The 11,119-nt window shown below is 34.8% G+C and overlaps 2 protein-coding genes across 3 annotated transcripts; both read left to right on the top strand.

Moving 5' to 3' along the window:
* The first annotated feature begins 19 nt into the window (after window positions 1–19).
* On the top strand, window positions 20–2,810 carry LOC123866797 (endocuticle structural glycoprotein ABD-5-like). Its single transcript, XM_045908501.1, has 3 exons — window positions 20–67; window positions 1,443–1,573; window positions 2,520–2,810. The coding sequence occupies exons 1-3, from the start codon at window positions 59–61 to the stop codon at window positions 2,722–2,724; spliced, it is 345 nt and encodes a 114-aa protein (XP_045764457.1). The 5' UTR covers window positions 20–58; the 3' UTR covers window positions 2,725–2,810.
* Window positions 2,811–3,967: 1,157 nt separating this feature from the next.
* Window positions 3,968–8,059, top strand: LOC123866799. Of its 2 annotated transcripts, XM_045908505.1 has the most exons (5): window positions 3,968–4,406; window positions 4,862–5,007; window positions 5,081–5,480; window positions 6,959–7,038; window positions 8,049–8,059. In XM_045908505.1, the coding sequence occupies exons 1-4, from the start codon at window positions 4,380–4,382 to the stop codon at window positions 7,019–7,021; spliced, it is 636 nt and encodes a 211-aa protein (XP_045764461.1). In that variant the 5' UTR covers window positions 3,968–4,379; the 3' UTR covers window positions 7,022–7,038; window positions 8,049–8,059. The 2 variants fall into 2 exon arrangements, with proteins under 2 accessions (XP_045764461.1, XP_045764459.1); XM_045908503.1 differs by lacking the exon at window positions 8,049–8,059 and having other exon boundaries at window positions 3,970–4,406; window positions 6,959–7,421.
* Window positions 8,060–11,119: the final 3,060 nt, after the last annotated feature.

Genomic DNA, 11,119 nt, shown 5'->3' with positions numbered 1-11,119 from the left:
GAGCTTTGTCAAGTAATCAGTTTTCAAGTGAAGACGATACAAACATCCAATTGTAAACATGAAACTGGTTGGTAAATTTTGTGTGGTTAAAAAGTTTTGAAAATTTAACAATGTTCCTATAGTGTGATTAGGCCGTGAAAAATTGAGTGATTTGTGTCTGTGTTGTGATTTAGAAGGAATTTTAATTCCCAGATGTTTAATAGGCCCTAAGGATTGCAATGTTTACGTGGACTTATAACAAAAATCAAAATGTTAAAAGCTAGACATCAACATCCCTTAATAGCTGTTTATGACGACGCAGCCTAAGATGGGCTGGTTGAACTGGATTTTTTAATTCACTAAAATCACACGCTAGGCCACGATCATACCTGATGGAAAGTGATGATGTGACCTATGATGGGACGTGTTTGCCAGAATGTGCCTATTCACTGTTATTTTAAGGATTATAATAATAATTACTCTATCAACCTTTACTCCATATTAGGACTTTACTCAGTTCTCAATGAGTGAGAATGAGTTGTCAGTTAATCCGGTGCTGCAGAACTATCTAACAGTTACTAATTAACACAAGCTTTTAGATCAAAGCATAGTTTTGGGCAGAGAAGAAGCTGAAACTTTATCTTTTCAATGTAATGCCCTTCCGGCGTCCCGGATTGTAGGTATAACCTAAATACCTTCAAGGAAAGAGTGAATTGTCATATTTTAGGCAGGCGCGCACCAACCTAGACATCATCATTGCTTTTTAATAAGCATGATTATCATCAAATGCAAGCCTATTCCTCAATAAAAATATTTTTACCATCATCATCAACCCATCGCTAGCTCACTACTGAGAACGGGTCTAGTCTACGAAGGAGAAGGGTTTGGCCATAGCTTACCACGATGGCCAAATGCGGATTGGCAGGCTTCACATATCTTTGAGAAAATTATGGAGAACTCTCAGGCGTGCAGATTTTCTCACGATGTTTTCCTTCATCTCACACAGGGAAACAACATATTAAGTCATACCTACAAATGGAGATAACTCCAAAAAGTTAGAAGTGCATGCCTAGAATCGAGCCTCGGACCCCCGGCTAGGAGGCCGACGTTTTAACCACCAGGCTATTATATTATAACCGATCCGAATCCGTGAAAATACCTCCAAAGAAGTCATAGTCAACTATTTTGTATGGTAGGTAGTTTACACACTAGCCCGATTTCCGTCATCCGATTTCTTTCCGTCATCCGTGAGTGTCTAATTCGGAAGAAATATTCAGATCGAAGCAGCCGTAGTTATTGTTTGTCTAACACTTTCGTACTACCTCGGATTCAGAGTGCGTAAGCAATATCCGAATTCAGTCCGGGTTTTTTATCCGTATTTTCACGGATTCGAATCGCCTGAGCGCGTAACTGCTCTCATTAGTATGGATGTAGATATTAAGTATGTATGTATTTCTTTTCAGTTGCTGATCTTAGTTTGTGTAGCTGTAGCAGCAGCCGCTCCCCAAGCGCAGCGCTCAGGACCCAACCCTGACGATGTCCAAATTCTCAAATACGAAACTGACAACGACGGGCTCGGCACTTATAAATATGCGTATGTACTAATCATAAAGTTTTTTTTTTAATTTAGATGCAAGTTAGCCCTTGACTCCAATCTCACCTGGGGATAAGTGATGATGCAGTCGTCTAAGATGGAATTGGGCTAACCTGGACGAAGTATGGCAGTTTTTACTAAACCTAATACGCACTGTGGGACGACCTCCTGCCCGCTGGTCCGATGACCTGAAGAAGGTGGCGGGAAGCGGGTGGATGAGGAAGGTGGAAGACCGTGTTTGGTGGCACGCTCTTGGAAAGGCCTATGTCCAGCAGTGGACGCATATAGGCTGATGGATTGGAACACCCCTTTGGTCTCTACACGGCATCGTACCGGAACGTTAAAAGTAGAGCTACATATTATAACATGGTCCTTCCGACCGAATTTCGGCCACGGCGGCCAATCTCCTTAGAGATTGTGTGAGTGTGACGAGTAATACAGGTGCACTCTGTATTATCTCACTCTCATAGCCCGATGGGACGGAAAGCCGACCCGATCGAAGAGAGATCAGACGCAAGGCTTTATGGATCATATTAATAATAATATTTAATATGATCCATAAAGCCTGCAGTTTAGGTACTAGCAAAGTTCCACTTTAAAATGCTTGCTTATCTTTTAGTTTCTCTAGTAAGAGTCTCGTGTATTGTCATTTGTCATAATATAGAAATATAACTTCAGTTTCGACTAGGTACTTTATAAAAAAAAAAAAAAACTAATTATCATTTGTATTAAATACGGCATATTTCCATATGTGTAGAAATCAAATTGAGATTTAAAATGGTGCTATATTTAAACAAACTTTGTTTGGATTATTTCCATTAATTTAAATACCAATTCATATACCATTATTAAAGATTCAATGCTGTTCAAGATATAAAGTGGAAAAAACATGCAGTTCTAAAAACAAGTGATTAAAATTAACACATTATTAAATACCTATTTACAGTTTCGAACTAAGCGATGGCACCAAAAAAGAGGAGCAGGGTGAATTGAAAAATGCAGGTACCGATAATGAAATCATGTCAGTCAAAGGCTCGTACAGCTGGACCGCTCCCGACGGCGTCACATACCTAGTGACGTACGTCGCTGATGAGAATGGATTCAATCCCACGATAGAACAAGGACCCGGCACTGGCGGGTCACGGGGTTGAAGTTTGAAGACTTACAATAATTAAGCAAATAAATAATTCACTCTTGCCAATAAACTTTAATTTTATCCAATAAACGTTTTGTAAAATAATTAACATTTCTTTTGATTGCAAACTTCCTTCATTATGATAATTAGCAGGTAAGTAGTAGATATACGAGTACCGAAGGTAACTGAAGATGCGATAGGCCACTAGCTAATTGGTAATTCAAAAGTGTGGATTGTAGTGTTAGGATTACAATACAGTCAAATAGCTGTAGGTACACGCATCAAATGATTGGAAAGAGTTAGAGTTAGTATCCATATCAATATTAGTAACAAAGTCTGTCTATTTTTGTTATTACCTTATTTTATTACTTAATGACAAATATCGTCGACTTCTGACTGTAATAATGTAATAAAATTTTAAATTCTTTCAGTAGTTTCAGCGTAATGACAAAGACAGACGGACCGACAAAATTTTATAATTGTTATAAACTTAGTACTGTTTGGGGCTCTATTTCAAAAGATATTAATTACAATATAATACTTCTTGTGATTGAAATATTCACAATAAATAATAAAGTTTACAGTAATAGGTAGGTGAAAAGGAAAAAAAATAGAATAGTAGGTAACGCATACCTTCCTGTACTTTATAGTCAATCATTATTACAAACCAATTTATAAACGAGTACAAAAAAATATAATTAATGTATCCTTATTTGATTTAAGTACTTAGGAAACTGCAATATGGTTCCGTATAATTTCAGTTTAAAAGTTGTAGGTTTTAACCACGATAAAGTAAGTAGATGTAGAACATCGATATACTTTTTACAAATAAATATAATTGATTACATACACAAACTATAATGATAATAGCCAGTCAAGTGTGTTAGGGTTCCGTATCAAAACAGTCTGACCGTAAACCAAAAAGAAGAATAATTAATTCCTAGTAACAAAGTAATTTTTGTTGTGATTTTTTTCTCCTATATACGAATTACTTTTTGTTCTACTTCACAGTTCACACAGACCGCTTTATCTTAGTTGAGTAATAGCTAGTTAGTTATTAACTTATTAGACACTAGTTTAGTCTCACAATTTTGTATATCGGAGTAATCGGAGAGCATACATTTAAAAAAAAGATTCCGACGAATTGAGAACCTCCTCCATTTTGAAGTCGGTTATTATCAATTTGCTTAAAAATTACATATTGCAAACCTATAATAAGGGACAGAAAAATGGAATCTTGCACCACTGGCAAAAGTGATCCGTGCCGGCCCTGGCTTTGCGGTTTCTTTGTTTTACCACAGAACGCTAAAAATCGGAGGCACATACGGCTACAAAATATGATTATTTTAGTAGACTTCATGTAGATAACTGGTAAATAATTTATTCCATATTATCAGAACTAATATTATTATCAAGTTGAAAGGAAGGAAATAGATAAGGAACTCTAAAGTCTCGTAATTCATTCCAAGAACCTGAGAGATCAAGCTTAGACAAATTCATATTTTTAAACGTACGCGACCAGTTAAAACGTTTCTGAGTGAACTGTGATAATAAATTGTAATAAAAAATATAATTATAATAATACCAAGGCTAACAACAATAACATAACTAAATAAAACGTATTGACAAAGCCTCGAGGAAAGAATTTTTGTGTTATTAGTATCAATCATAATGATACGCCAAATAAATTTTGTATCGGTAAGCACTCTTTCTGAATTTCGTACCTATTTCTCATTGCTGCGGGTAGTGATACCTACTTTTTTACTCAACATACATTAATTACATAATGAAAGGAGTTTTCTCCTTCCATTAAGGGACTTGGATTTCCAGAACCTTCTTCTCAGTAAAACTCTTTCTAAGCCAATATGTGAAGAAATTTTATGTTCCAAGAAATTTGTTCGTTTAACAAATTTCTTTCTTTTTTACTATAATTATTGACTTAAAATGGGTTTTTCTATGATAATGATAATTATATTATAACAGTTAAAAGCTGAAGGAATTAAACAGCTTTTTAAGGCTCAAAGTTTTAAAACTATCATTGCATTTTGTGTGAGAACGCCATGTAGGTAGGTATTTGCAATGTATAATACACACTTATTAGGTTTTTATGTTTGCATGATGTTTTTTCTCAAGTTAGAATTTGATATTCACAGGTAATCCTTCTAGGCTTTGGAATATTATTTATCAGAGAAACATCATGTTATCCGGCAGAAACATCAGATGATTTTTTATCTCTTGGACTAAATTATTTTACAAAAACAGCAAAATCAGTTTCTCCCAATTATGGATTTAACAGACTGTAAATATCAAAAAATTATTTTATCAATAATCATAAATAATGAATAATTTTGAATCAGCAAAATTTTTCTCAGGTTATCTCCATTTTCAGATCTTCAGACCAGAATTCGTAATAGTATGCATAATACTGAGCGAAATAATATAGATTGGATCCAAAAATCTCTGCATCCATGGCAGATAAATAGATACAATGCAGAGAAATCAAAGGAAAACTTTGAAAAACAATATAGATCTAACGAAGAACCTAGTAATTTGCAATGGAATATCTTTACGAATAAAAATATCGGAAAGTTATCGTCTGTGAATCCAAATAATGCAATTGTAAGCAATGATCGGGCAACTGAACAGTACGTAAATTATGCTACGAATAAAGCTGTGGGCAACAATGATGATAACACATATGAAACTGAAACTTTAACAAGTACTGAAGTAACAACTGAGTTTACAACTGATTCTACTGAATATACAACCGAGGTAAATACCCTAATCCATAATTTTTGATCTATTTCTACTAATATTACAAATGCGAGAGTTTGTCCATAACCAAATTGGACGAAATTTGGTATACTGTTAGCTTGCATCCCGAGAAAGGTCATTACCTACTTTTTGTCCCGGAAAAAGCTTTCCCCACGGAATTTTCGAAAACCTCGCCGAAAAAGTTGCGGGCATAATTTATTTGGTATAGAGTTAGCTTGCATCCCAGAGATGTAGGCTAATTATTTTAATTTATTCAGATACAAGTTAGCCCTTGACTGCAATTTCACTGGGTGGTAAGTGATGATGCAGTCTAAGATGGAAGCGGGCTAACCTGGAAGGTGTATGACTGTTTTGGTTTCTACACGGCATCGTACCGGAACGCTGAATCGCTTGGCGGTACGGCTTTGCAGGTAGGGTGGTAACTAGCCACAGCCGAAGCCTCCCACTGAACCAAAAGTGCCAGGCATCATCTAAGTAGTTATATTACAAACACAATTCATTATGACAGATCAAAACTTAGTTCAATAGCAATAAGTAACAATTATTTGTCTGGATACCTACTTCATTTAAAACGAAAGTCACGTAATTACTTCCTAGAATTCATTTGTTATACCTAGCGAGAAATACCAGCAAGAAACTCTGTGTCGTCTAAGTATAACTTGAACTTCACTTAAATTGACTCCACTTTGCGCTACTTGCACTATTTCTTCATATAAAACTTTATTGCACACAAAACATGAAATAATCAAGACATACAAAACGTAGTTAAGTAATTAATTCATTACCATAATAATTAATTATTATCATCTCTACCCAACCCTCTCAGAATGACTTTGCACCTGTTAAGTTCACCACGTTGGCCAACTTGATTGAAACGGATTGGCAGACTTCATAACCTTCGAAAATATTACAGAAAACTTTCAGGCATCCAGGTTTTCTCACAATGTATTTCCTTCACTGTTAATGCAAGTGATACCTATACTCCCGAAAAGTGATACCTATTCGGGGATCCGACAGCCCGAATCCACAAATCCATTTTTTGTTTTAATTTTTTACTTCTTCTGAACTGTTTCTCTTGAAATTTTTACCTATGGTCATACAATAACATGTAAACTCTGGGCCCTAACTACTCAACCTGATGCTGCAATGGTACTGCCATCCTAAACCTGTGAGGACCTGGAAGTAAACCTGGAGTATTGTTTCAAAGTATGTAACTGGTAGCCACAATATCTATTTGCAATCCGAAATTATGACTTGACTTTCCTTTCATGCCTTCATAAAAAATAATTTATATCCATAAATAAAATTTATATTTTTAATTATAATAATAATTGTATTGTTATCGTACATTATTTAAATTATTTCACGAGTGAGAGAAATATTATGTAGGATAGTAACTAAACAATCATATTATTTTATTTGCTTTTCATTTAAAAATGTGTAATGTTTTCATGATTCCTAATATTTTATTTCAGATTGATGAACTATCAAATCGAGTCGCTGTACCGCCCCAAGTTGTTGCATCACTTCTTGGATGAGGACTTCTAGGTTATTTGTTGAAATTCAAGAAAGTCGGTTAAATCTTATTTATACCTATTTATCTTAGCTTAGTTATAACAAAATAACTTTAATCACATGATGACTGTACACAGTTTCAAATTACACTGTTTTTATTTTAGAAAGGTCATTATAGTACCTGTAAAATTTTAGATTCTATTAACAATGGATAAAGTATTATTGGGAATTTTAAGATAAGATAAAATAGGGTACCCTTAAGTCTTTACTACACCTAGAAACAACGTACCTACTAGGAAAAAAATGTTTTAAAGAGGGGTGGAAAGGAAGTCTCTCTCAGCGAACAAAATCTTAGCGAATGCTGCTAAAGCAATCTTTTAGACAACTTTTGAAGAAAAGCTTTTGAGAACGCGAGATAGAGCATAACTAGCATAGCGAAAATTTAAAATTGTTAAAATAATAAAAGAGTTTATCAATTTGTTTGCCTTTGATAAATTTATTGTTTATAACTTTTTAATGTAAGTAAATAAGTAAAATAATAATGACGTTCAAAACAATATTAATTTATATTACGACATGTTATAAAACAAACCTAGCGCCTTCGCTGAGTTTGTCAAAAAAAATATTAAAAAACCCGACTTTCAAAACCACTACAAAGTAAAAAATATTTTTTGTTTCCACACGTGTACTCGTATGTATGTAGATACTTTGAAGTCGAGCGAGCTTTACGCTTAGGTTTCTAGTTGACTGCAATCTCACTTGGTGGTAACGGTTCCTAAGTGATGATCCAGTCTAAGATGGAAGCGGGCTAATCTGGAAGAGGTATGGCAGTTTTCGTGAAACCCATACTCCTTTGGTTTCTAAAAGGCATCGTACCGGAACGCTTAAATCGCTTGGCGGCACGGCTTTGCCAGTAGGTTAGTAACTAGCCACGGCCGAAGCCTTGGGAGTTCAGACCAGAAAAAATTCTAAAATTCTAAACCCCTGCCGGGAATCGAACCTGGGATCTCCTACTAGTCAGACCACACCGCTTACTACTATGCCAGGGAGGCTGTAAATATAGGGTTTTAGTATCACAAATACATAGTTAATATTGTAGGTACACAACTTTAGTCATTTATTTTTCTCAAAAGCACTTAAATACAAGCATCATTTTGTGGATAACGGTAAGGAGGCTTGAGCGATGTAAGTACATAAATTGTATTTGTAATTGTAAGATAAGGATAAAAACATCAAAATAAGCAACGATGAAATCATGCTAATAATTACTTTTTGTTTTTCTACCGTTATTAAAGTCGGGTCCAGTACATTGTACGTAACATACTTTTGTTATTGTCATCTCTATATTTTTGTTTATTAATATTAATTAATAAAATATTAATTATATTAATAATAAATAAAAGTGAAATGTGTGAAATTTCGGAATAACCACCTTATAATCATTAAGTTCACATTATGGTTATTTAAACTGTACTATAACTGAATCACACGTTTTTAAAATTTTTGTCCGTCTGTCAGTTAGCGTAGAGTTCAAATAAACATAGTTTATTATGAGCTTAATATGGGGTAGTTATTTCAAAATCACAGACAGACACTTCAGTTTTATTAGTAACTAGCTGATGCCCGCAGCTTCGCCCGCGTGGATTGGTCAGATCCCCTGCAGCATCAGGATTGAGGAGTTGGACTCCAAATTCTTTATGAAACAATGTCGCAAAGTTCCTCTATCGATTAAAAAAGAAATGACGCAAATCGGTTCAGAAATCTCGGAGATTTCGGTGTACATAGGTAGAAAAACACAACTCCCTTTTTGAAAGTCGGTTAAAAAAGTAGCCTATGTTACTCCCTGGTCAATTCTCTACTTGTCTGTGAAAATCCCGTCAAAATCAGTTCAGCCGTTCCCAAGATTAGCCTTTTCAAACAGACAGACAGACAGACGTTTTTTAAAAACGTGTGATTCAGTTATAGTATCGTTCAAATAACCATATGAGCTTAGTATGAGGTAGTTATTTTGAAATTACAGACAGACACTCCAATTTTATTTATTAGTATAGAAGATTGGAAAGCTTTCCCATAGCCAACAGTGAAATATCAGCGCTCAAAGTCAAAGTGTTACGAAATAGTGCGTTCCGCAAAAAATTGCTTGTAAAATCACTGTGAAGCTAAACATTAATTTAGCAAACACATGAAAATAATTTTAAAATACGTAAGTTTTTAAGTAAATTGATTCGACTGCAGCAAATCCGATAGTTCTGTTCATGTTAGACTACTTATTGGAAAGATTTTCACAGAAAAATATACTCTACGAATTTCAAATACTTAAGAGGGGTATCTCCGTCACTCACTTCATACAAACGTAGTTCCAATTTCATATGAATATTAAGCAACCCAAGCCCATGAAATGCAGACATATTCTAGAAACTAATATCTATCTATGTCTGTGGTTTCCAGATTTCTGTTAAAATATTCAGTTTCAAAGTTACGCGGTCTTAAAAATTTACATACAAATCTTTGAGCCCCTGTAATTTTAAAACTACATATTTTTAGAAAAATCTAAAACACCACAGACACAGATATTAGTTTCTAGAATATGTCTGCAAAATTTCATGGACTTTGGTTGCTTAATATTCAAATGAAATTGGAACTACGATTGTATGAATCGAGTGACGGAGAGAGCCCTGTTGAGTTTATTAATTATCACAACGTCCATAGCAGATCTCAGTGTCTAAGAAAATTCTGAAAAATTCTGCCACATCCTGAAGGTTATACATCCACATAGTGTTGATTACGTTACCATTGGTATCATAATCTTCGTAATATAAGCTGGTCACTTTATTTCCTTTTTTATTTTCAGACCTCAGAGCAGGATCGCTATTTAAAATCAAGACAGCTTTGCGTTTCACGTTGACGTGGACGGTAGTTTTAGTTGCATTAATGACGTTATCTATAGAAACGTTGCTGAAATGAATAGAATTAAGTATATTTTATAAATGCATTATTCTTATACTTACGCTTAAATCATAAATAGGTACTAATAGGTACTAGACGAGGTCCATCAGTTCATCCGCGCGGGTCCAGTCCACGGAACCCTTCGATTTTCCGATATAAAACGTATCCTGTACGCAATGACTTAAGTCATTGCCTGTACGTAATGTAACGGCTCTGGGTTGCAAGCTATCTCTGCAATGTATCTTTTTTAGGGTTCTGTACCTCAAAAGGAAAAACAGAACCCTTATAGGATCACTTTGTTTTCTGTATATCTATCCGTTTGTCTGTCTGTCCATCTGTCCGTCTGTCGTGTCTGTCAAGAAAGCCATTAGAGTACTTCCCGTTTACCTAGAGTCGTGAAATTTGGCAGGTAGGCAGCTTTTATAGCACAAGTAAAGGAATAAATCCGAGAACCGTGAATTTGTGGATACATTATTAAAAAAAAATTAAAATGTGTTTCAATTTTCAAAGTAAGATTACTATACCACGTGGGGTATCATATAAAGGGCTTTACCTGTACATTCTAAAACAGATTTTTATTTATTTTGATGCAAAATAGTGTTTGATTTATCGTGCAAAATGTTGGAAAAATATCCGAGTACGGAACCCTCGGTGCGCGAGTCTGAGTCGCACTTGAATGGTTTTTTTCTTTGTGAATGTATCTTCCGTCATTGGTTAGCCAGGCGTGGGAACTCATCGATGTCCTAGCATAAAATATCCGTTCCCGGGTTACAAGCTATCTCTGCACCAAATTTCATAAAATCGATTAAATGGATAGACCGTTAAAAACTAGCAGACAAATAGGTACACACTATCGCATTAATAATATAAGGATGAATAATTCAGTGAAATAATTAAGACACTAAATCAAGTGAAGGTAATTATAAAAAATGTTGGGAAAGCATATAATTCAAACGAAGATTATGTACCTAAATGATGAAAAAGCATGGATTTGACTCGCTTCAGCAATGCCGGGGGTTTAAATTGCTTGTATAGTATGGCACAATATTATTGTTTTAGCACTTGAAAAGAGCAAACTCCGAGTTTCTTGCTGGTTCTTCTCGGTAGAAACGGCATTCCGAACCAGTGGTAAATTATTTTGACGATTCAAAAGCACATAAAAATATATTCAATTC

The sequence above is a fragment of the Maniola jurtina genome, chromosome 7, assembly GCF_905333055.1.
Source record: "Maniola jurtina chromosome 7, ilManJurt1.1, whole genome shotgun sequence".
NCBI lineage: Eukaryota > Metazoa > Arthropoda > Insecta > Lepidoptera > Nymphalidae > Maniola > Maniola jurtina.
This window is presented reverse-complemented; position numbering and strand designations above follow the sequence as displayed.